The 27,169-nt window shown below is 44.8% G+C and overlaps 1 protein-coding gene across 1 annotated transcript in view; it reads right to left on the bottom strand.

Moving 5' to 3' along the window:
- Nucleotides 1–27,169, bottom strand: part of LOXHD1 (lipoxygenase homology PLAT domains 1) — a gene marked incomplete at both ends in the record, with an annotated part of 147,378 nt that overhangs the window by 107,340 nt on the left and 12,869 nt on the right. Inside the window, 3 exons of the mRNA XM_084225643.1 lie at nt 13,211–13,395; nt 14,199–14,279; nt 24,066–24,180. Of these exons, the coding sequence (XP_084081769.1) occupies nt 13,211–13,395; nt 14,199–14,279; nt 24,066–24,180 (381 nt within the window). The remainder of the gene's footprint in view (nt 1–13,210; nt 13,396–14,198; nt 14,280–24,065; nt 24,181–27,169) is intronic.

Genomic DNA, 27,169 nt, shown 5'->3' with positions numbered 1-27,169 from the left:
AAAAACAAAAAAACAACAACAACAACAACAACAAAAAAATACAGTCATCCAGTCTTTTTATTTTATGAGGAAACAATAGTAGACTCAGGAGCTGTAACACTGTGAAGATACATCATCCATGGCACCAAACCCCTGTGAATGAGGCATATCATGGACATCACACACATCATGTCAATGAATTTGAGAAGCAAGTTCTTCAAACAGATCAGGGTGGCACCCACTTGGTTCACAAGGACAGCAAAAGGGACCTCAGTTTCTTCTGGAACCAATGAAAAAGCTCCCATGACCTTCAGTGTGACTTTATTTGAGCCAAATATGAGCAACTTTCAAAATCTACCACTGAAGTCACCTGACCACCTCCAAGCAAACAGCCATGACAGACACCTCATGCTGTGTCTTCTGTGAAAAATGAGTGCTGGAGGCAGGCAGCAAGACACAAAACAGATAAAGATGAATGCAAAATCTGCTACTGAGCGGTACACGATGTCATACAAGCCCTGAACAGAGTTCCTGTTGCTGCACCCTGGGTAGCTGATACTGAGAGCTCTGTGCAATGTCACTTCTGTGTTTCTGAGTCCTGGGCACACTGCTTCTGTGAAAGAGTCAAATGCACAAGTCTCCTCACACACAGATCCTTGGCAAAAATAGAACTTCTTGCACCACAGAATCATGAAATCATTAAGGCTGAAAAAGACCTCTAAGACCATCGAGTCCAACTGTGAACCGTGATTCCAGGTTTGCAACTTTTCTCCCCTTTGGCAAGTGGCAAATTAGGGGAAAATCTTTCCTGGTCTTCCCAGCCAGCTACAGAAATGGATTCTCTCAGGAGCCACGGAACATCACCAACTCTGGGTTACCACTCCCAGAACAGATCCCCCACCTCCTCCACTATAATCACTGCATATTAAAAGTTATTCCAAAAGACAGCAGAGGGCCTGGTGCATGTGCTCCCGCAGAGGCAGAGGACGTGAGAGCAAACGTATGAGGAGAGGCTGTTGGACCATCCCCTGAATTACAACGATGCTCTCAGCTCCCAGGGTGAGGAGTGCAAGGGCAGAGCCCAAACAGAAGGGAAAATCACCTGTCAGAGTTTAATGAATGTGCTGGGAAAAGGCTAAAAATCGAGCTGACATCCCTGGCGCCTCATCGCAAAACATGCCATGGCAAATAAAGTAATAATGATAAAACTGCAACAAATACTAAATAACAAGAAAGAGAAGAACAGAGCTGGGCTCAGACAGGGGAGAAAATGCTTTAATGACTCCCTTTAACTCTTTAGCTTCAGTTCACAGAGCTCTAACAAGCTGCCAGAGATACACCAGCACCAAAAGTGTTCATTTGCATTAGCAAAGTGTGGGGATGGTGCAATTTATATTTCCTCCTTGGCCACTAAGCTGCTCTAACTAAAACTGACCCATTGCACCTTGCAGTCTTTAATTACAGACCACATTTTCCAAGAAGGTTTGCTCCTTGCACCTCATCTAGAATATTTAATCTGATGTCAGTGATTAATTTTCCACTCCACTTTTTGGGAGCCAGAAGAACCTGACAGGATAACAGGATCCTCGAAAGGACAAGCTACAGTGGCTTAGCTTACATTCCCCTTGCAGGAAAAGGCTTTATGCCTCTGGGATATAGAGACTCTGAAACCAGAAGGATGTCTCAATGCATGCAGGGCATCAAGGAAGACATGCAAAGAGCAAGTCCATGAAAAGCAAGCGAGCAAACACAGTGCAGGAAGGGCACCTTGCATGGCTGCTGCAAGGGCACATCTGGCCAGCAAGGAAAATGCTGCTGAAATGATTTGCCAGATCAAAAACCTTTAAAGTTCTCAGCATGGCTGTGTTTCCGGAACACCAAGGGGTCCCAAGGGCTCTGTACACACACAGTTCTGCTCTCAGCCCGAGGAGCCCAGCCTGTGGCAGAGCTGACTCTTGAGCCCACGGATGGGCCATCACTTTGGACTGGTGGCAGTCACAGGACACTGTGCTGTGAGGGTTTTATGTTGCCCCCTCTCATATAAGCATGGTTGTGGCGTGTGGCATGTCCTGGCATGGCTCTTTTCCATGCTGATGTGCTTCTGTAGGCAAAACTACTTCAAGAGCATTAGAGGTCCTTGGCTTAGGTTAGAGCACATTCCTGCTTCACAAACTGTGCCTAGCCTGTGCTTATAAGGTCTTTTCTTCAGTTTTTTCCTTCTTAATGACTATGAAACTGGATGCTCAAACCTGTCCCCACACCTGACCCTTAGGTCTGCTTTCAGAAACAATTTCAGCTCCTCCATCTTCAGAAAGCAAACCCTGAGCCATGCTGAATTTTTGCCAGCACTTTCTCCCTCTCTAAGCAATTTGACATTCAGCTGCAGCAAGGAGAGGAGCTCTTCATGCTGCTCAGGGGTCCTTCTGTGCTTCGTACATCAGCACATCTTACAGAGTGACATGGTGGATGAGCAATTTAAATGGAAAGGGATGCTGCCTCTTAAAAAGACAGCAAGGATTCAGCTGCTAAAAGCATGCGAGAGAAAGCTCTCACTGCAGCCAGGAAGAGATCTGCCATAAGTCAAGTACTCTTCATTTTGATCATGGGTGGATGTTGTTCCCTATTTTTTAAGCCCGTGGCAGAAGCATCTTTTCAAAAATACCCACTTGGCTTTTTTTTTTTTCTTTTTTTTTAAATCCCAATACATGGCTCTGACTTCATCTGTAAAATACAGATCAAGATGTTGCCTGGATATATATATTTTTTTTTTTCTCCTGAATGCTTCGCCTAGCACTGAGAACATGCAAAATGTTAATGTAAAAGCTGTGCCTCCATCGAGCAGTGCACAGGCTCACTGCAGCACAGGCATGGGGAGGGGAGCTTTCCTAGGAGCAAAATTAGCAGCTTCAGAGGCACGTACTGCAAGATGCCAAGAGCAGAACAGCCAACAAAAAATCAGTAGGAAGAGCAGTAGCTATTTTCTCTTGTCTTTCCACTTTCACATTGCAATGCACAAGTGTAAATGCCCTGTGTGGTAACAGCACCTTCCTTTTCTTCACGGTTGTGTGTCTGCATTTGAAGACATTGCCAGGATGCCATCTCTGGGAGACAGTGGGGTGGCACTGATGTGACCCTACTGCATTAATTTAGGAGAGGAGTGGCAGTCAATCAGCCTGTCTGCTACTGATTAACTCAGCCTCAGCTTTCAACAGACAAGAGGAAAGGTTAATTTTGCACTGTGGGCTGGAGTCAGGTTCTCTCCACAGAGAGCCAAGAGGTTTTTGTTTGTGAATGTGAGGCACTCCCTGCACATCCTGGGGGATGAAGGGCATGGGGCTGCTGCTCTCCCAGCCCCCAGTATCCCCCATCCAGGCTGTCCCCACTGTCATCTCCAATCTGGGTGCAGCATTAGCCCCATACACTGCCCAGAATCTTTTCATCCAAACCCAACACCCCTGAGTGCTCTTGTGCAGCCTCTGTCCTGCCTCCAGCCATGGAAAACGCATGGACATATCCCAGACAAATCCTGCCACCTGCAAGCTGCAGCTGACTGTCCAGCCATGTGATATTCATCTGTTAATGTCATTTATTTAGCAATATGGTATCATGGTCACTTGAAGCCCCCTAGGATGGAAATGCCTAAAGAAATTTTGTATCTACTATTATTTGGGGCATTAGATAGTGCGTTTATGCACAATCTGCTGAGTTTCCTGCAGCAGAAGCCTGAGATTTGGGCAGGAAAACCAATTTGACTGTGTTTCATTACCTGGGGTTATCACCTCCTGCAGGGCACAGTGAATTCCCAGCTGTGCTTGCCTCCCATGTGCCTGACCTACTGTGGAGCAGGGCAGCAGCATCCAATATCTGGGAAATGTCACAGCCCTCACAGCAAAGCACATGGGGTTAAAAGCAAGCAACCAAGCCGTAGGCAGGGATGGATCCTTCTCATAAGGCAACTCTTGGCAATTATCCCTCTGTTTTCACACTGCTCCTGAGAGCTGCAGTGCTTGAGATCCATCCTGTGCTGCTCAGCACTGAGCAGGCAGATTTGGGAAGGGGCTGGGGGAAAGGGGCTGGGTGGATAGGGGAGAGGCACTGCTACCACCTCTGAATTGCTGCTGGAAAAGGAATACTTTTGTGGTTAGTGTGAAAAGAATTGTTGCTGCAGGGAGAGGCAGGTGCCTGGACCTGCAGACGAGGTACAGTTTCAACCTGAGTCTGCCACAGCCTTGCACCAGCTCAGGATGGCTGTTTAATACCCAGATGCCTTGGTTCCTGCCTGTCAGATCCAGTCAGTCATTCCAGCCCACCAGGAACTGTCTGACAAAACCTCTTCTTGATGGAAGGGACTGACTTGTCAGGGTGGAAGCTCCTTTATACCACTGCTGACAGCAAGTTCCTCAGTGACAGAGTTCTGGGTCAGAGCATCCTTAAAATGTCAGGCAGCCTATGGCGAGGGCACAAAGCTGGGACCTGGCCTCCCAACACGCTTGATTCACAGCAAACATTTGAATTTAGTTCTTGTTTGTCCTGGCAGAGAGTTCATCCCACCAGGACAAAATAACCTCTTCCTACATTATCTTCTGGGGACCTTCTGGTTGGAGATGTCCTGCTGGTCTTGTGTATCCAGCAACTGAGTCTCCACAAATGAAAGGAAACTCACCCAGCCCACCCATTAAATGTCTTTGTGACACAGTAGCAGGGACCCCAGAGACAGCTTCACACAGCAAAATATAATGAGAGCCTAAAGCAGCCCCTGTAAAAGCAGAGGAGCTCACCAGCAGCCAGTTCTGTGTCAAAATTGGGTCCTGCTCGTGCACAAAGCAATGGCACACAGAGAAAGAGGACTTCTTTTTTCTCTCATTCAGAAAAGTGTTGAATTCTAAGGGTTGGCTTAGAGCTCTAACATAATTAATCTCTTTCCAGGGTGATTGACAGCTACATTTATTAATGAGTTAGTTGTGCCTTCAGAGGTGGGGAATAGCATCTTTAACCAAGGGTTCAAACTGGAAATGCAGATTACAAGCACACCTGGAGCAGGAGGTGCTGGAGAAGGAGGAGTTTTGCATTTGGCAGAGCACTGAGCAGCTTGGTCTAGCTGCAAATGTGACTGCTCATTGTGGGGGCTTGGAATAGCTGAGCTTTAGAAGCCCCTTCCAGTCCAAAGCATTCTCTGATTCCATTGCTTTTGGCTGTGAGCACCTCTGCCAAAACCTGGTGTTAGCAGGGTAGAAATGCTTTGGGGCTCCTGTCACTGGAGGCAGCACTAAAGATGCAGGGCTGCCTTGACCCTGGCTCAGCACTCCTTTAATCCCACAAGAGCTCTCCAAAAGTGGAGAGATATCTTCAGAGATATTATTGCTGTCACTCAAGGAGGCATGGGCAAAGGAAAGGATTCAAGGACCACGTGGGCAATGCTCTCAGGCACAGGGTGGGATTCTTGGGGCTGTCCTGGGTAGGGCCAGGGTTTGGACTCGATGCTCCGTGGGCGTCTGTGTGGCCTCAGGCTATTCTGTGACTCTGTGCTGCTGTGTCAAATACTGAGTCAGTCACTGTTCAAGCCCCTCTCATGATGAACCCAGTCCCTGGCCTCCTCACCCAGGCCACAAACCATGAGATTCACCTCCTTCTCCTGCAGCTCTTACCTGAAAGCCAGGCGTGCACCCAAACAGTTAATGTATTAGGATTCAGCCCGGATCATCCCTCTGCAGGGCCTGTGAGAGGCAATCTACCACATGCAGGAGGCTTTGCTTGTAGGATATGCTAAACTGATGTTCCTACTGTGACTTCAAAGTGATGATGACTTTTTGAAGTGAGCTTTAAACGACCTTGCTCAGGAGACAATGGTGGTTTAGTTGCAGAAGCATGGAGCTTAGCACATGGCAACCCACCTTGTGACAGCGGTGCAGAAATCCTTCCTCATCTAATTCTCCAAGATTTATCATTATTTTTCATTAGTTCAGCCCCAGGGTGGGAGCCGATTAAAAAAAAAAGGCAAATATTTCACAAAAGAAATACATGTTTTCTGCTTTCGCCACATCTGCTATTATCAAAATTGAAGAAATAGTTGAGAATATCCTCTGGGTTTAAACATTCTTGCTGAGAAATAAAAGTGAAATAAATTTATGGTATTGTAAAAAATCATATTGTTACCTCTGTACTTCAGTCTTGCTTTGAATAGATCAGAACTTTTAAAAAAAGTTACTTCATTTCAAAACTGAAAGCTGAATAAATTTCCATATATAGACATAATTAGTCAAAATTATCACATGTCTTCAAAAACATGCTGTACTCTCTGTTTTGTATTGGGTACACAGAGATCTATTTACCAGCCACACACTCTTGCCTCTCCAAAATCTTTTCTCTCTATGAGAATTACAAATCTCTTTTTCTGTCCCGTTTCAGGGCTCAGTGTATTTTTTGTGTTTTTCAAGTCACCAGTGTTTCTTTTTATTTCTACATTTCCATTTCTCATTCCTTTTACCTATCTTAAGGAAAAAAAAAAAAAAAAAGAGAGAAAAAAAAAAAAGAGAAAAAAAATCACAGGAAAAAAAGAAAGGTGTGACGAGTAAAATGTCCACAGCTCCCTTATTTTGGAACCAGTGACAAGAAGATGGGCAAAGTTTGCAAGGAAATAAAGTCCTTGTTAGAACATAGGAAGTATTTTTGATCAAAAAGAAAAGACATTTCTGGATGCTCAGTAGGCCAGGTAGCATGACAATTTTTTCCCCAGTCTTTTAAAGGGGTGGTAAAAGATATTACTCCTTCTACACACCCTGTTTATTGAATGTTTCACCACACAGCAAGGCCTCATCCTGCACACAGAGGGTACTCACCACTGCTCGGGAGCAAACAACTCGTATGTATTTCATAAATATATTTATCTGCATTTTCCTGTGCTGGTTATACACTCCCAGTTTTCAGAGTAAATAAGGATGCATTTTGATGAGAAGATAACACGTATTAATATTTCATTCCCTCTTCCTCAACTTCTGGGTCCTTAGAAATGATCTTTTTTCCTTTTTCCCATCATGAAAGTTTCCAAAAGCATGAAATTCTGTGACCTCATTTTGAAACAAAACCCAGGGGAATCCAAGGGTCACTTAGGTGTGAAAAACCCTCCCAGACCATCGAGTCCAACCATTCCCCCAGCACTGCCAAGGCCACCACTGACCCATGTCCCCGTGGGCCACATCCACATGGCTTTTAAACCCCTCCAGGGATAAAGACTCCTCCATGAGGGACCAATGCTGGTCTTCAAGCCCAACCTTTTATAAAATGAGATTGCAAATCTGACAGGGCATCATCAACTAGTGCCTCACAGCCCAAATTCTGCTCCTTACCTGAGCTTCTAACATCACTGGGAAATATTGGCCACAGTTTCAGTTCCGATCCAGCCCAGCCCTTATGGACATGCACCTCCCAGGATGGAAGGAAGGATTTAGCTTCTGACTCCAAGTGAATCACCTGCACCAACACCTGCTGCTCCAGATGTTTCCTCAAGTCACAGCCAGGTCAGTGCTCACAAGCCTTCAAGTCAGCCAGCAGCCAACATTAAAACTCTGGACAATGAAGTGTGAAGCCTTAACACAAGAATCCTCCAAAGAGCAAAGGAGTAAGCTCACATTCACAGCTCAGATACAGGAGTTTTAGGTCACAGTGGATCTGAAAACCTCAGAGAATACCTAGAGCAGGTAAATTTACCTAGAGCAGGTAAATGCTTTGTTAATAGATATTTTTCTAATGTTTTTAAAGGCAAGACTCCCCCCACCTCCACCTGGGTGAACACTCAAGGAAATTTCACCACTCTAATTTCACCTCTTTACTGGAATCCAAATCCCAGCTGCTCATTGTGACTCCAGAGCGATTACCCTTAGGACATATCCATGCAAACTCTCAGAGGCACCATGTATCAGCCCCAAATCAGGCCAGAATTGACACAACCAACAACTTTTCCTTTCAAAACTGCTTCTTGTTTCAGCAAAGCAGAAATGTTGTGACTGACTGTAAAAGACCCGCCCCCAGATAAGGAGCAGCTATATTTGCTCTCCTCTTGTGATCCTTTTTTTTTAATATAATAGCAATAATAATAAAAAACAGCAATAGGTGGCTAATTTTCAACTCATTTAAATATGGAAAAATTAAACACAATGCAGCTGTGTTGGACCTCTTCCATCTTCAAGGTCGAGGTGTGCCACACCAATGTGCTCCTCAGTTTCATTATTAATACGCCAAATGAGATTAAACTTTACCCAGAAATAGTAGAGATTGAAGCAGCTCTTCAGTTTGGTGTCACACATGCAATTCTGTCCTACTGGGAATATTCAGCCTTGAAAGAGTTTGACATGAGCTGCTGTCCCAAGCACATTTATAACCCGTCATGTCCAATCCTAAATAATTTCAGGGTGCTGATGGCCAAAAAGCCAGATGAAAACCAGTCCTTCACTCTCAACCTCATTTGCAACAGGCAGGCTGCAAAGATTTGACCAAAATTTGACAGGTTAGCGTAAGATAGATTTGCACAGGAGACTGAATTAATTTTCAGCTCACTGTGCTCGTGAGCATGATTTTAAGGACCAAGTGAGTGAACATCCCCATTGCAAATGAATGGTTCTGTTTTCTCAGAGTAAACCATGTTCAGGGCATTGTTTGATTAGCGAGAGGTTTCAAGGGAAATCAGGAACAGCCAATATCTATTTCCCTTGCTCTGAGCATAACTGGAGGTTACGCTGCACAGAGCCCAGACCAACCCCAAGCAGCTGAGAACCCTTAACTGCCTGTGGTCACCCCCCAGGAAAAGATGTTTATTGTTGGATGAACAACATGGCATCTAACCCAAACAAACCTCAGCATCTTTTATGAATCTGGACAAAACTCAACCTTGCAGATATGTGTTGGCATTATGTCTTGAGAAACCCTGCAACCCACATGGAGACCAGCTCTCAGGGCTCCCTGCTTTCCAGCCAGGTGATGAAAAGCTGCATTCATCACACACAGGGATGGAGAAAGACACAACCTTGGTTTCCCACCTGCAGGGATGAAGACCATGAGGCAAAGGTTGGCAAGGTCCAGGCAAAGGAGAGTCACCGTGGGGTGGGGGACATGGGATCTGTCACTGAGTGGTACAAATGATTCCTGACCACTCTGCAAGTGTAAAACAAGGGGATGGGGACTTCAGTTACTGGCACAGCTGTGCAGGGAGTCCCCATCCTTGAAGGGGTTCAAAAGCCATGTGGATGTGGCACTTGTGGAGGTGGGGCAGTGTGGGCTGAGCAGTGCTGGGGAAACTGTTGGACTCTGTGATCCTGGAGGGCTCCTCCAACATAAAGGATTCTGTGATTCTCTGAACTGACCCCTGAATTTCATGTCCTTTTACACCTCCATGGGGTCAGTAGATCTCCCAGTGCAGCTGCAAGCTGTTGTGAATGCACCCCCACCACTTTGGCAGGACATCAGACACCCTGGGAGCGATCCAAAACTGGCAACACTCAAAGGAAAACCGGCACCTGGCTCCAGTTTTGAGCCTGTCCCTTGCACAAAGGCTCAGCCACAGCCACACAATCCTAAGGCTTCATAAACTCAAGTGAAGCAGCACAAAGCTGAACAATAGCCCTCCCTTGTAATTAATACCTGTAGTGTAAATTAATCCAGGCTGCCAATAGAAGCTGCTGAGTAAATAAGAGTCTGTGACACTATCCCTGTCAAAGGCCCTTGGGCATATGATGCCATGGATGTGGATACAGGGAATAGAGGGTCATTCAAGCAGGAACACTTAAGATGTAACCTGTTCTCCTTGAGAAACACGTGGCATTCCACAGGGAACCTGACAGGAGGCATTTCATTCGGACAAGTAAATGCAATCACTCAGGTGTCTGCAATTGCCAAGTCAGACGTCCATGGTAGTTCTATTTGGATCATGAAAAGTACTCTACTTTTGGGTTTTGAGTGTGTGTGTCCATTTTTTCCAACATACATACATACATGCACACATACACATATACATACATACATTTATTCCTATTATTTATATTTATATTTATATTTATATTTATATTTATATTTATATTTATATTTATATTTATATTTATATTTATATTTATATTTATATTTATATTTTTATCTACATCTATATCTATATCTATATCTATATCTATATTTTCATATTTATAAGTTATATTTATATTTTTACTTATTTACATATTTACATATATATTTGACTGGGGGTTTTGCCACACATTCTTTTCTGCATTTTTAAATTATTCCTCTTTCTTTTTTTCTTTTTTTCTTTTCCCTCCTAAAATTAACCTCTCCAAAACTCACTGTCTACAGGAATTCTCTATCTGGCCTGTGCTCCTCACCAAGAAAGAGGCCAAGTCTGCCCATAGCTAAGTCAGTTTTGGTACAAGCAGCAACAGCCCCCCTTCAAATAGGCTTCAGGTGCCTTTTCAATGAATCAAAAATATGACAAAGAAAAGGAGTTTATTTTTTTCAAGCCCACATCCTTCCCACACAAAGCACAGAGAAGGTTCCAGCAGTGACCTCCAGTTCAAAGGAGGAAGGTAAATCCTCATGACAAAGATGGGAAAGTTCTCCGGGAGAAGATCAAAAGCTGAGGGTGCTGCAGGAGAGAGAACCTGGAGGAAACTTGTTTGATTTCCTCCAAAAACATTCCTGACTGTGACAGCAAATGGAGCATGAAAGCAAAGCATGAAGATAAGTTTGGCAACAACAGTGTCTGAGAGGTTTATAAAGAAAAACCGAAGTAATGAATGGATTGAAGATGTGATTGAAGAGACATAACTAGAAAGGAGAAGAATATGGCACTGAACTGCTAATGGGAACACAGACTTAGGAGGGAATTACTTATTTTTCCTTACATAAACTTACATAATTTTTCAATATCTAGGGGCCTAGAAAATATTAATACTGAAAGAGTAAACATCGCTATTTAATCCATAGGAAAGAAAAAACAAAATACCCTAAAACCCAATCAAATTCAGGGCAAGCGACTTGTATGTACAACAAAAATCATACCACAATCTCATTTCAGACCTTTACGGATCCGGAGGGAGGCATATTAATTCAGATACATTTACATTTGCAGCTGACAGCTCACCACAGCAGTCTGGGGATGTTTATCTTTCATTAATTATGGTTCAAGGGGAACTGCAACCTGAGATAGCTGAGCTAACCCTCTCCTCTTACGGATTCAGACCTGCCACCTGGAAGGCATCCAACCCTTCACCCGTGCCTCTGGCCTCAGCCCAGCTCCCGCCTTTGTGCGCAGCCCAGCCTGTGCCGCTCAGCAGCGGGGGTTTATGTCTGATAAAGGTGGTGAGAGCTGATGCATTTCTGACAAATGCCTGCCTAAATCTCTTCTTTCACGCTCGGGAGATGATCTTACTCATGTTTATCCCGGGCCAAGCACGTGGAGAGCAGTTCATCCATATCCCAGAGCTGCTTCTCCAGAAGAGCGCGCGCTCGGACTGGCTGCTCTGCTTGTGAGGCGCAGAGTAGCTCCAGCAATTTCATTGGAGCTGCACTCTCCTCTACCAGCTGAGGGTTTAGCCCACGAGTCTTTTCCTGCTGTGAGACAGGTGTTGAACAGGATGGAGGAAATCACACACGTTCCCTTGAATCATTTCTCCCAGGCAGAGGCAATAATAAATTTGGATAAGGTGTTGTGTCATTTAAAGATCTATTAAGATTGAATGGTTGACTTCCTCCTCAAGGGAACTTCTCCTTAATCATACACTGCCTTGACTCATACACTACCTTCTCCAGAGCCCTCCTGCCCCTCAAGTGTCCTTAGATTCTCCATTTCACAAATCAATTTGATTAAAAAAGCAGCAAGATACTTCAGCACACACAGCCCCAGTAGTAACTGGGTGGGTTTTTGGCAGATAACGTCTCCAGACGTTATCTCATTCCCTTGTGGCAGCCACCCTGGGGATGTCTGCATTTTAAAAATGCTCCAATATGCATTTCTTGTCCATAGATGTTATTTGTGCATGCTGCCTTACATGCAGCATCCTTTAATGCTTACATATTTGACGTACCAGCACTCTTTTAGAAGGTTGTATCTCAACAGTGCAAAATTACTCAATGATTCCAGGTCGATTTAGTGTATTCCTTCACTGTTAACATGACCTCAATAAAAATAATGATACTTTCTCCTTCTAGAGCATCTATCAATGCTCACAGCACTGCAGAAGTCTGGCAATAAATCGGTTTTACCAAATAATTGCTCCTAAGTGGTAATGTCAGTAACATTATTGCAAGAGGTCTTCTAATTATTCTCAATAAGATTCAATCCTGGCAAAAGCACAATTTTCCTCTTTTTAGCACCAAACCACACAGCTCTCTTTCCCCGTAGACCTGTAGCTAATGGCCTTCCCTTCCATGCCCAGAATTAAGCTCCCAGAAAGGAGCAGTGCCCCGGTGAGTCTGTGAGGAACACACAACTCTGTTTCCTCATTAGCACTTGCAGATGGAGTGCTGACATCCCACCTGAGGCTGGTTTGCTGGCTCCTCTTTCACATCTTGATCACTCGCGTTACATGCACCATACATCCCTGTGTGGCCGCCACGCTGCTACCAATTTGGGAGTACATGTCTGGTGTGCAAGCTGTCCTAGCCTCATTTCAACATCATTAGCTTAAAACCAGCCTGATAAAAACAGGCAGCAGCTCAGTCTGGGTATCACAGACAAATACAGCAAAACCAGTGTGGAGTTACAGCAAAACCAGTGTGGAGTTACAGCAAAAGGGTTGGGTCCTCTGTGGAAATTTCCTGCAGGACATCACCAGAGACTGGAAACAACTTTATGGACAGGACTGCAACCACACTGCCTCTCTGGGGAGCACACAGGGGTACCAGCTACATCTTCCAGGGTAGGATGCCTCTTGTATACATTGTAGGTATTCCATCTAATTTAATGTTGTCATCACAGACCCCTCAGTACGCAACGAACGAGTGGAACTTCTCTAAACAGTGATTTATCCCGCCCTAGGACATCAGATCTAACTCTGGAAGAAGAAATTACCGTCTTGAGTCATCTTGCATCTTCCTATATCTCTCGCCACTGATTATAAATAAAACTTAAGTTAGCTTAGACTACACAATTACTTTTTATGTGATGAGATCATCTCAAAGCAACCCTGTCCTTTCCAACAAGGCACCAGAAAGCCAAGTTGTTTTGTTTTTTTTTTTTTTTAAAAAAACACCTTACTTTTGGGCACATCCATGGGATTCAGGCTGCCAATGAGGTCTCTGACATAGAGCCCATCCCCATCCTCCTTGCTCAGCCAGTTGTTGCAGGGGAAGTAGAAGCGGAGGTGAGGTCTGTTCATGTCGGTCACGATGACACGGTCGAGGAACCACCCCGCATTCAGTCCAGTGTTGTCATGCTCAATCCTAGAGGAAGAACAACCCTGTTTCAGTGTACTGGCTAAGACTGGCTACTAGCACCATAATTTTGTGGGGTATTATTTACTAAGCGAGGCTAGAGAAACTGCACACATATTTCCCATTTATGGCTGACTATCCAAAGAGTTTCGAGGAACTTATGTGCTTTTACAGGGTATATTAAAAATAACAACCTTCCATATGGGCAGAGATCACAGGTGAGTCTGTGAATCTTTTATCTGCAAGGAGGTGCTCACAAACATACCTACACCTCCACGTTCATTCAACACATGCATTCATTCACCTTGCACTGCACACCTAAAACATAAGGGACTCCCTTCCCACCCAGTACCCCTCCTGCTTTATCCTCCTCTTGCATTGTTTTAACCACCTCTACACAGCTTTCTTTGTACTACTTGCTAATTTCAAATTTTTTATCAGTCAGTCAGACAGTGGTTAAACATAATAATTATCATTCACATTACACTAAGTTAGCAAAAGTGCATGGCAAACCCCATTTAACTCCATCGGGACATTAAAACGGTCCTAAACGTCTTTCCCCATGATTGCATATGACAGAAATACAATTCTTGGTGGGGAGCATGGTTACTTATAAGCAATACCGTAGGTGATTTCACCCTTCAGTTCAAATCTTCGGCAGTAAACAAGCTTTTACTACCCCTTAACTTCACCTTGATGGGAGCACGTTAAGAAATAATGAATAAAACATGGCAATGCTTAAACCTCTACAGCCTGTCATCCTATTAGCACCTCACAGAGCAGGTGCTGCGGTAGCAGCGTTGTGCAGGTACCTTATTTTCTTTATTTGTCCGACGTTATTGGTTTTCACTCGGAACACATCTGTTTTGCTCCTCTCAAAGGCCGTGCTGCTCCTGCAATGCACATGCATCAAAAGGAATGGTGAAAAACCAGCAGCCTTGACAGCAGGCACGCAAGTGCCAGCGTGTAAGGATAAAGAAGTGTCATTCCTAATGCTGGGAAGACCTAGTTTTCAGTGCCCTCTCCCCAGTGACAGGTTTTAGATGCTCTAGGTACTGACATTCAGCAGACTTTTTTCCTTCTCAGACTCCAAGAGTTCTTCCGGAAGCTGAGGCAGAAGCTTTGGGGGAAATGCAATATGCTTTTTGTCTCAGAGTCCCGCTCCCAGACATGTCCTCTCCTGCCATCCTAGCCTCCAGGCATCAAGCAGACCTGCTCCTGGTGGTGGGGGAAAGGGCTCCAGTGTGTTCCCTGCGTGGCCATAGATCTGCCCAGGACTCAGCCAGAGATAAAAACATCCAACCACATCCAGCTTTCCAGGCCCATTGCCCATCACTTTTTTAAACAAGCACTGAAATTTTGGTGCTTCCTCCTACAATTTCCGTCTCCTTCTAAGTAAAACAATTGTAGGCAGGAAGTAGTTTGACTTTTTTTGGGAAGTGTTAAATGTGCAGTTTGTATTTCACAGGTGCAAGTGCAGAATATAAAGTCTATTGGCCTAGGTGAGGGGTGTAGAGCTTAATTCCCAGTTCTGCCTCTAGCCTGCAGTGTCATCCTTGGCAAGCAGCTCTGTCCTTTTCCGAGTTTGTATTTTCCATGAAAACACTATGAATAACATCAAGGCAAAGCTCTGAGGACGCAGCCCCTCCCACCTGCCCTCCCCGATGGGCCCCCATTTCCCCTGGGCTGCTAAGCATGGCCACGGATGATTAAACACAGCAAAACACAGAAGTTGTATTAAAAGGAACAAGAAACCACAGCACTCGAGCAGCGCAAAGCCACGGTGGCAAGCGGTTTGAGCGCAGAAAGTTAATGAATATTAATAATCCCAGCGAGGGGGTTTGGCTCTGCTTACTGCTGAAGGACTGCGTGTGCCTTGCTTACGGGTCATTTTGTGTTCTGCTAAACCCATGCCCAGCCTTCCTCCTCCTCCTCCTCGTCCATTCTGCTGTTTCACACTCCTCGCCAGGCGCAACACCAGTGTACGAAAAGGCGAGAATGGTTAACCTTGCCGTGAAGACAAGAGGCAATTAAACCCGGCTCAGCCTCCCCCAGCCTGGCTGCTGGAGCGAGAGCAGCCAGCGAGTGCAAGGCAATTAGTCTGTCAGGCTTGAATGAGCATCGTAATGACAGCAGCTTCTCCCCGCATTGGCTCGGAGATCGATGCAGCGCCGCAGACTGCCACAGAGATGGCATGGAAGTATTAAGTGAGAATAATCAGCCCAAAGCTCCCCAGTCCCACTGGCTGCTGGTTTGTGGCACTCCTGCTGCCGTGCTGGGCTCTCTTATTTGCTGGGGGGGATGCTGGGGAGCGAGCATCCTTCTGCAGGGCATCCAAAATGCCCACCGAGCAGATGCCTAGTGCATCCCAAAACAGCTTGGGGAAGCATTGGAAAACGTGACACAGCCCAGGAGTCAAACCCCTGGGAAGTCTTGCTGTCGAAGGCTGGGAAGAGTTTTGACAAGTCTCTTCCCTTGAGATGGATCTGCAGCATCCACAGCAGCCATGGGAAAGAAAATTCCAGTCCTTCCTTCTAGCACTGCCACTTGCATGGGGAGGGAATGAGTGAGGGAATATCCCACAGTGAATGGCTACACTGAAATGAAGGCTAAAAAAAAGGAAAGACTGAAAGAAAAGGAGAAATTACAGCCGGGCTGTGTCAGTGTCTGGTCCAGGCTAGGACTGGGATGAGACATTCACAGCCAGATTACCATAAGGAACTTGTTACAACAAACTGGGGCACACTGGCTCACATGGCCCTGGTGACAAATAAAGCAGAAAAAATATGACTTGGAAAATGCAGCACTAAATTTGCAATGTTCAGGCTTGACTTGTTTCAAACCCAAGGATTTTAGACCATAAGGATCTTCTGAATTTCACTAGAGCCCTGTCATTAATCTGAAATAACAGGCCAGAGCAACTCCAGAAATATGTTTTGGTTTGGTTTGTTATTTGACATGTTTGATTGGTTCTAGAAGCTCTATTTTTTCTGTAGTCTGTTGCAGCATTTTTCCCAATTGCTTTGTAAGAAACATCCAAGGAGCTTCATCAAAGACTAGTATACAAAATTCTTATAGATATATATTTTTTAATTTAATTTTTTTTTAAATCTAAAGTTGTTTTCAGATTTTTTTCAGCTGAGTAATTGTCTGCAGGCTGCACTGCTTGTGGCTCTGCAACTGTACAGTCATTCAGAACACTTTGTTCCCTGGTTGGGTTAGTGGTGCTGCTAAAAGTCTGCAAGGACTGGTTCATATTTGAGCATAGCATTTTTAAATCCCTGCATTCATCTCCTCTGCAGGCCATGGGCACAGACAACAGAGCCAGTGCCATGAGAGTTTTGACAGTTCTTGATGGGTTGATAACCAGAAAGCCTCTATAATGCAGTTTTGTTTGCAAAAGTACATAAAATAAACATTTGTACAAGTAATTTTTTTTATGAAGGTGAACTAAAAAGAGTTGACCCCGCCACCTAAATAAAAGTCACATTTGAAGTGGAAATTTTGAGTGTTTGTAGATAATATTCTTCCCTTTTGATCAGCTAACAGCACCCTTTCCACAGGTGAGTTCTTAGGAGCAGACAGAAAACCTGGATACTGATCCCAGCAGAGGCATAAAAATAATGACCTTCAGCAGTGATGGAGTAACCTAAACCAATTTAGCTTTGAATCCCTGCTCAACAATCCTTTAAACTGCCTTTGCATTTGGTGTTTTACCTGAAAATGCCTTGTACACACAGAACTGCCAGCAGAAGCACCATGGATTAAGGGCTGCACAAAGCACAAAGTGTTATTCTGGATGTCAGTTCAAACAAAATTTTAAAAATGCTCCATTAAATCATTAGAAAGAGTCAGTTCTTGGTTGCATCTGCCTGAAATGCTCCCCACAGGTCTGCCTGCTCCTGCCACAGATTTTCAGCAGCAGCTGGAGGTATTGAGGATGATTTTGGAAGGTCATACAGCCCAAACCATCCCAAAGGCTGACACTCTCTAGGAAAAAATAAATGCTCCTCCTAGGTCGGGGGAGTTTCTCATGCACTATAGGTGGGCAGTGTAAAATGCCACAGAACCACAGAGTCATTTGGGTTGGAAAAGCCCTCCAAGGACATCGAGTCCAGCCATTCCCACAGCACTGCCAAGCCCATCCCTGAGCCATGTGCCCAAGTGCCACATCCACATGGCTTTTAAATCCCTGCAGGCATGGGGACTCCACCACCACCCTGGGCAGCCCGTTCTGGAGTTGGACAGCTCTTTTGGTGGAGAAAATTTCCCTAATATTCAATTTAAACCTCCCCATGCCCAGCCTGAGGCCGTTCCCTCTCCTCCTGTCCCTGTTCCCTGGAGCACAGCCCGACCCCCCGGCTGTCCCCTCCTGCCAGGAGCTGTGCAGAGCCACAAGGTCCCCCTGAGCCTCCTTTGCTCCAGGCTCAGCCCCTTCCCAGCTCCCTCAGCCTCTCCTGGGGCTCCAGCCCCTTCCCAGCTCCGTTCCCTGCCCTGGACACGCTCCAGCCCCTCAGGGTCTCTCTTGTCCTGAGGGCCCAGAGCTGCCCTCAGAATTTAATGTGTCAGAGCTGAATTGAGAGGGACAAGTAGGAAATTTCTTCCCCAAAACACACATTGAACCCTGCTCCCTTCCCCACATATTTGCAATTACTATAGTGTTCTCTCTCCACATCCTGTTTCCATGCAGGATTTTCCTTCCACCCTTCAGCCAGTGTCATCTGTAAGGGTGCCATGAAAAGGTGTCAAGGATGAGCACTTGTCTGTCCCTGTTGTTTTCCTGGCTTGAGAGTACAGACAGCTTCCCTCATCCTTAGGTGGTCTAATGCACATTATAGGCTGTGTGAACCTGTGTTATCAGGCCTCTGGCTAAGATGGCATCTTGCCAGAAGATGCAAAAGGCATTGGGAAAATGCTGACAACGTGTTGGCCTCATCCCTCTGTCCCTCCCTACACATCCACTATCGATCACTCCTGGAGAGAGGACATTGTCATGTACAAACTAACTACAAAAAAAAAATCCCCCATATGTTCAAACCGTAGCAGCTCTTAGCACAGAGCTCCAATAGCAGCATCATTAACCTCCTCCTTGGAGCAACAAATACTCCAGGGAGTTTGGTCTGCAAATATTTAGCCAAGGCTGCTGTCATGAAGCTGACAGCGTCAGTCAGCAGGTGGCTGGGAGCACCACGTGAGGCAGCACCCGTCCAAAACCACTCCAGATGGAAAGGAAACCAGCAGAAAAGCACAGCCACTGTCAGTGTCTGTACCGAGGACGTTATCGACCAGCAGAATGCATCCTGCTTCAGCAGGCACTGAAAAATTGGTGAAAAAACAGCCCCACTTGAAGGGGTTGAATTGGAGGGGATGAAATGCTCAGAGATGTAGCAGAGTGATGAGACCCAGGAGCCAAACACCAGGTCAAAACCCCGGGAGTCTGAATTCACCCCAAAACTTTACAAAGTGCCATAGGACATGCAGACTCTGCCTTATCCATAAGCATTCCAGGTACAGATTCAGACAGCCTTAATTACAGACGTTGAGTGAGTGCTCCTTCACTTTGTGCTGCATGGAGCAGAATCATCTTCATATCAGATATCTTCATCTTTGCTGGTGTGATTTGCATAAACAAAATAAAGTAGAGGTGTTTAATTTAGGTAACCTTAGCTATGCTTTATCATAAAGTCATTGAATCACAGAATGCCCTGGTTTAGGAGGGACCCTGGAGAAAATTTCTTTCCAGCCCCACTGCTGTGCATGGGGATGTCTTTTTTATCTGCAGTTTGGCAATTATTTTCTAGAGAAACTGTATGCAAGGCAAACAGCGCCGCCAAGAACAGTGCAAAGTTTGCTCAGTATTTCCCAGAAATAAATAACATTTTTAATTGCATTCACTTTGCCAGATTGAGGTAAATTTTAGTCTGTTGAAAATTTTCATCCCCTTGCCATGGGGAAATATTTTTAATTTTCAATGAGAATGAGCTCAGGCATTTTTAAGACCGACATTAATGAGTTGGGATAGGGGCAGGGCTTTGAGCAAGACAGAATGGTTGAGTTTGTTCCAGGAATACACCTTACTCTCATCCCAAGGGGAGAACTGGCCAGGTTTTACAGTCTGAAAAATGCAGCTGACACTTGATCAGCAGGGATCTGGATCTAACAGCTGAATTCCCTTAAAAGTCTGGCTATTTTAAGAAAAATCCTGGTTTTTCTCTCTAAGTCTTGACCTTCCTTGTAGTTGTACCACCAGCTGCTGTGTTCATAGCTGCTGGTGGATTATAATTTATACATATGCCAGTTATACCCACTCTTATATTTAGGTTGTTCAACACCTCAGTCTAAGCACTCTCCCAGGTATTTTATTCCTGAAATACTAGACATAGGCTGGCTAATGGGACTGAGCAAGAGAGAAGAAAAAAATTCCCACTTAGTTTCTTTTTCAGAAGTGAATACGAACTCCAAAATGTGCTGTTACCTAATGCTGTCCCAGACCATTAAGTCTTTAGAGAGCACTGAAAGTGCTGCAGAATTGTACAGACATAAATCAGGGCACAGTCAGATACATAAACAGCTGTAAAATGGGAAACCTCCCTTGGCATTAAAGGAAAAGGATCACAGCTCCTCACTGAAGCAGCACTTTGGCAGCAAGGTGAGAATCCTTCCCCCTCTGCACTTGGGACTTGCTCCCTTCCCTAAATCTGAACAGCCCTTTCTGTACCAGCTGCCTAACCCTTCTTAACTCATTATATTAACTGCTCAGAGTAAATAAGGTCTCTTTCCCGTATTTATTCATTTATTCCAGAGAGGTTAAATAGCGAAATCAGAGCTTCCTCCCCTGGGCTTTTACCTTAACTGTATTAGGGCTACAAGCATTACCATCTGAAGACTATCCTGTACATACTCTCCAATTCATATGTATCTGCTGGCTTAAGGAACAGGAAAAACTCTGTATAGTCACCCAAGATAAGGTAGAAGTGACTGCCAATTAATAGTCTTCATCATCAGAATTTTTTTTAAAAATCCTCTGTATCGTCATCAAATTCAGTAGAAAGCCAGCTGTCACCAATTATTTCATCTTTCTTCCAACATTGTCATAGCTGCTAAATCTTCCCTTAACTCTTTCTTTTTTTGCTTTTTTTCCTCAAGGTAAAAACCTCTCTGTGATATTATTTGCAGTTGTCCCCAACTGAACCAAGTAAGCCTAACACTGAAAAGTTACACTACCAAGAAGAACATGGTTTGGACTAAAAACTGTGAATGAGCCAGCAGTGGCACTCCCAGCTGAGTGCTGTACTATTTCCCCAGCCTCAGCCTGGTGAGAAGCGCATGAACATGGAGAAATAAAATCCTGTGGAGCACTCTTTGCTCAGAGTGGGACCACAGAGGATCGATTCACACCCGTGGGAAAAGTTTTGACAAGTGTCAAAATGTCACCAAGCAAAGCCTTGATGTTCACCCACATGTCTGTGATGGTGCCTATGGAAAGAAATTAATTTGTGGTAGTGCTTTTAACTTCTGGCTGAGCTGTACCTGGTGCAGGGTGGTGGATGGGGAGCTGAAGAGTTGCATGAGCTGGGTTTTGAAGTGGGATTTTGCCAAGACCTTCTGGGCCCAAGCAGCACTCTGCCACCACCAGTGATAGAGTCCCCCCAAACTGGCAGACAGTGACTGCAAAGGCGAAGGCATCCCAGCCCTGCCCAGGTGCTCAACTACTCGCCTGAACCTCTTTTCCAAAATAAATCACATTATCACAAGATTTTTGTGTTGGAAGAGACTTTAGAGACCTTAAAGTCCATCTCATTCCACCCCCTGCAATGGGCAGGGACACCTTCCACTACGCCCGGTTGCTCCAAACCCCATCCAACCTGGCCTGGAGTATCCTTGCCCCTGCTTCTCTGGGCAACCTATACCTGGGCCTCACCATCCTCATAGCCAAGAATTTCCTTCTAATATTCACCTAACCCTGCCCTCTGATATTTTTAAGCAGTTTCCCCCTTGTCCTGTCGCTCTGTGTCCTTTCTTGTAGCCCCCCCCTTTGGAACTCAGCTCTTGGCTCAGATTTTGAGTGCTGTCACTTCCAGAAAGGATGCTCCTCCTGACCAGTCATGGCACAGACTTGTGTCTTTCACAGTTACCATATTGTTGGCCAATGCTAAAAACACACGACATTTCATCAGCTTGCCATGTCTTCCCCCTTACAGCCCATGACAAAAAGCCCTGGACAGTCATGTCTTTCACTACCAGCACACAGTCAGGAAAGGAACAGGAAAAACCCATTCTAACCAGAAGGTGAAGTGGTAGTACCATCTTTAGGCAATGCATGACATTTTAGCTATCTGTCATACATGGGGAAATGTAAGCACCTATAAAATGTCATGCATTTGCAGTCGTAAGTGAACTCGTGTAAACATTTAGTTGAAAGATGCATGAGATTCCATCCTTTTGCCATATTCACAAAACTCCATAACAAGTTTGGCAGGGAGAGGGGCAGACTGACTCTTTCACTATTTCCTCATAATTAGGACTATCAATTAAGCAGGTCTGAAGGCACTCCTAGGTCCAGACCAGATTTTTTCCTCACTGTTCCTCGATGGAGCACTGTAAAGTTCCAGACTTTGCTTAGAGACACAGAAACTTTGCTGATGTTTGGGAAACCCCCCGTGGAAAGCTGTGATTGCAGTTCTAGCGGTCACTTCCTACAGGACCAGTCTCAAGAGCCCTGAAATGCAGAAGGTTGTCTTCCCAAGCCTTTCATCCTTGCTTTCCACACCTCAGCCATCTGCTCACTGCAGCAACAGGGACCAAGCCCAAAAGGCTAACTCAGGTCTAAACAAGCTCAGAGTGCTGCTGCTGCAAGCTAAAATAATCTCTGTGTGTCCTTTCTTTTTCCCTTTCGCAAAATAAAAGTGGTGAGGGCAGGAGGAAAGAGGAGGCATTAACCCAAGTGCCAGAAAAGACCACCTGCACAGCCAGCAGCACGTTTAATGACACAGCTGATGGACATATTTTGACTTCTCTAAAGGGCATAGAGTTTATTTATTAATTTTTAAGGTAATATTTGGGTTCTTCCCATAGCCACGAGCAGGTGAGTGCTTCCCCAATGAAATGGCTATTTATGTAAGTGCTGACCACAAGACAACTCCCTGAAAAGCAGATGTTGCTTTGATGGTTTTGCCAAATACTACAGGGCAGGTTTGGAGGCTAGAAGCTCTTTCCCCAGCAGAGCTGCTGCTGCTGCTCCCAGCTCTGTCACTGACCTGCAATGGAACCACGTTCCCTTTTAGGTCCTTGCCTCATTTTCCTTCTCTGTTGGATCAAAGAAAATGGCATTCCACTTTGTCAGTTTGGTGGGATGTCTGGATGAGAATCACCCAACAAAAACCAAAGCATTTCATATAGACATATAATATACAATCAGGAAGCTCTCCCTGGTGTTTCTAGAAATTCTGGGATAATAGAACTCCTTTGCCTAGCTCTGGTTTATGAATTTGAAATATGGCAAACAGGGCTGAAATTTCATGTATTTTCTTTACCATTCCCATATCATTTTCTTTACAGACTCTCATGTTTGAGTTGTTTCACTGAGAAGAGAAGCTCTTTTGAGGGTAAAATTTAAAATAGCTGCAGGTACCTCTTGTCGGTGCTGTAGAAATGGAGAAAATGTGAAGTTACCGTGTGACAAAAGCACAGGAATTATAATTCTGAAACACATTTTCAAGAAAACCAAAACAATAAGAACACCGAAAAACAGAGACACACAGCCTCTCCCAGACCCTCTGGAGAAGGGATTTCTGATTTATCTTAGCGCAATTACCTGACTAAGGGGAATTTAGTATATGCAGAGCTGGTACTTTGTTAAAAGTCATCTCGATTTCATGGGAAATGAGCACCTGCTGACCCTGATGCTCATTTTGTAAATTAAAAAAAAATAATTTACGAAACTTAAAAAAAAGGGAAAAAAGCTATTTAGTCAAAAGCACCTTAATAGGTTCTTATAAAATATGGCTCCCACTAAGTTCAACATGCTGATAAGGAATGAGAAGACACATCCATAGGATGGTGTTGATATCAGCTGGAGGAAAACAGAAGGGCCACCAGAGTGATGTGCAGCTACAGTGGTGTGCAGCAAAGCATCCAGCAGATAGGATGGAAGCTGTCTAAATTAGGAGTCAGCTTAAATTCTTCCATTTCTGCTTGCCTCATATTTCCTGTGGTTGGTTGTAGGTGGTTATCTATCAACATTACTTCAAACCCACTGAGTTACTCTTCAGAATCATGCAAGGACATTTCTGTCTGTATCTGACTAGCATGGAGACCTCTGTGGGATCTAGGCATGGGAATATAGCCCATCATGCCCACTTCAACAAGCAACGAATATTCTCAGCTCCTAATTTGGGAGCTCCAAAATTAAGCTCTAAGAAAAGCAAACATCCCCACACCTTGCAAATATGAGCCTTACATAACATGGATTTCCACCTACAGAAGGGAATGCAGGTTTGCAACGGATTGGGTATGAAATACGCAAAATGGCAAAAATTCAGATTTCCCTGGTGATCTTAAAATACTGTATAGGTTTATTCCCTCCACGTCCATCAGCATGATATTATGTTTTATCAAAATGCTTTAGCAGTCCCTGAAGAGCAGGCCTCAAAGATCCAGACTTTCTTCCAGACACTCACTTGCTGGTGAGGTGAGTCTTGGGAGTGATGCCGTGCTCTCCAAAGAGAGTGACAAAGACATTGGCGTCGGTTCCTGCTCCCCGCACATCTCCTGTCACTGTCACCACCTCGTAAACTGTGGAAAGAGAAAAGAAACATCAGGACCACAGGAGAAAGCCTGCACCCTTTGTAGACCCAAGTCATCACCAAACCTGAGCTGTTAAACACACCCTAGAGATGGATCTATGCACCCACTGCCCAAACAAACCCATCTCTTGGACAGGGTGTAGTGAACCCAGCCGTCAAAAATCATCACATCAAACAAAAGTGCTGGAGACCCTTTACATGGGCAGAGAGGGTTAAGATGGACTTTGCTGCAAATAAAACACTTCTCTGTGAACATGCTGCCTCCCCTACCACAACGCATGAGCATGTGTTACATAGAGCAGATGAATTTATGTGAAGTGTTAAAGCTGTTGAGCCACTTTTCATTTATGCACATGTCAATGCAATGCACGCTTTCCTGTTTGCTCTGATAAGATATTTGTATGGAAGCTGGGGCATCACTACAGCCAAGAGTTTTGCATTTTGGTTGTTATGGAGATTTTGCCAAAGACAAAATGGTAAATCGTGAGGAGAATCACAGAGCGTCCTGAATTGGGAGAGACCTGGAAGGGCCCAAAAAAGCTCGCTCAACAGGACATCAATCTTTCCAGTCTTTCACAGGACCCACAAGGATGATCAAGTCCAACTCCTGCACAGACCCCCAGCAATCCCACCCTGTCCATCCCTGGCAGTGCTGTCCAAAGGCTCCTGGAGCTCTGGCAGCCTCGGGGCTGTGCCCATCCCTGGGGCACCCTCTGGGAAAGAGCCTTTCCCTGATACCCAAACTAACCCCCCTGACAATAGGTAGGAAAACACTTAAATTAGAGTCTCAGACTCTATCTATTTATCATTCCAAGCAGTAGACTGAGTGATAGCTTTATTTACACACACATATATCTTCTTGGGAGACACACAAGTTACAAAGGGCCTTTTACTCAAGTGGCATCACAAGATCCAATGGCCAAAAGGCAGAGTTAGACAGATTCAAATAACAATAATTCTGTAGTCAGACATACATTTCTTAGGATGATGAGTGATGTTAGAACAAGACTTGAGGCTTGAAAACAGGTTACTTTACTGAAGGACATATCTTGGTTGGCTTGACAGAGAAGGAACTGGAAGAAATTAGAAAATCTTGCCTGTGGCCAAGCTATGCACCCTGACGGCTCTTTTTGGCTTCAGATAACATGATGTTCATGATCTAGTGATGGCATCTCAACCTCAGACCTCCCAGCTAGAGGAAAGGCTGTACTTTCACCATTTCATCCTGCACAAACTGACTGCTAACTGTGGGATTTCTCACAACTAATGCTGTAAAAATGTCCTGGTTCATGGGTGTATCAGAACAGTTCCATATTTTTGTTAGTGTCCAGCTCTCCCTCACTACATCATTATTCTATTCTATTCTATTCTATTCTATTCTATTCTATTCTATTCTATTCTATTCTATTCTATTCTATTCTCTATTCACTTCTCTATTCTACTCTGTTTTTATTCAAAAGGCACAAAAAATATATTGTAACTCTGCTCTGAGCATCAAATGTTTTTCCACAATAACACTCTTCCCTCAAAACATCATCAGAAAAAAATTTAATCACCATTTCAACCAAAAGAGCAAAATGCAGGGCACTCATGTAAAACTGATTAAAAACTCTTCTTTATTTCCATCAGCTCAGTTGCATTGAGAAAAAAAAATAGTGCAATATTTTTCTAATCTCACCTTCCCATGAATATAAATAGGACGGAAAAGGCGACATTATTGTAATAAATACAGGAAGTTGTGATCTGTGCTCGGCAACATTTTAAGCATCCCTTGGGCTGGTCTATTTCATTTACAAGCTCAAAGGAAGAGGAGATTTGTTTGCAAAAAAAAAAAAAAAAAAAAAAAGAAATGTAAGAATATGGGATCCACAGCTTGCACATGAGTAATATGCATGAGCACTGTTTTCATGTCACCTTCCTCCTGTTAGCATTCCCACATGCCAGCGGGAGATGTTTGGCCCAGCAGGGAGAGGCAGACGAGGCGTTTGCATCAGCCATTAGCAGGAGGGAGGTTCGTGCCCTGCCCTGCCCTGCCCTGCCCTGCCCTGCCCTGCCCTGCCCTGCCCTGCCCTGCCCTGCCCCGGGAGTCACCGCCCGCCACTCCGGGGCTGCAGCTTCCCAAACAGCCGGCTCACCTCAGGATAGGGCTGTGCCCATCCAGAGCAGCCTCTTCTGCCTGATCTTTATGAGCATTATGACTTATCTGTGCCGTGGAAGTATTTGTCACTGTCACCTTGCTACGGGCACTGCCAAAGCGGCAGCTACAGCTCGGCATCCCTCTGCCTGCTCCGTGCCCGGTCACCAACTAGCACTTGGTCAAAGGTTGGACTCGATGATCTTGGAGGTCTTTTCCAGCTTCAGTGACTCCATGATTCCAAGCTTTTTTAAGGGAAAAGGATCTTTAGGCATTGTCTCCTCTTTCACCACAGAGCCTAAGTAGAACTTGCCCTGGTTCTGGTTTCCAGGGGTGAGGTCAATCATGTTCAACTTTGTGCTGGCATGCAGGCATTTTTCGTATGAGAAGAGAAAAAAAGAGCCATCACAACAATCTGTAAGTTGCCAGAGACCTTTGAAAAGCTCAGACAGTTTTTCTAGTGAGTTTCTTTTACTGCTAGAGAAGCACTAGGACTTATAGGTTATATGAGCATATCACAGAGCCTGCCAAGCTAAACCTGCCCATCAAGTGAAACTCATTTTCTTGAGCTGGTCTGCTGCGCCTGTGCAGGTATTGACATCACCTCATCTATACAACCAAACTTAATTTCCTTGCTGAAGTTGTAGAAAATTATCTACAACCACTTTTCGATCCCTAGCAAGTGAGGTGATGGGATACAGGGACCTTGTCTAAGACAAAACCCACCACCAAGCCACAATTTTCCCACCCCATAAAAATAAAATCCCTCATCTGATTTCTGCAATGGGAGTCTCACACTTGCAAAACAATGACAGCCTGAGCAGATGGGCTGCCCTTTACGTTC

The sequence above is a fragment of the Fringilla coelebs genome (genome assembly GCF_963513975.1).
Source record: "Fringilla coelebs genome assembly, chromosome: Z".
NCBI lineage: Eukaryota > Metazoa > Chordata > Aves > Passeriformes > Fringillidae > Fringilla > Fringilla coelebs.
The sequence above is the reverse complement of the archived record's forward strand: the minus strand, read 5'-3'. Positions and strand labels throughout refer to the sequence as shown.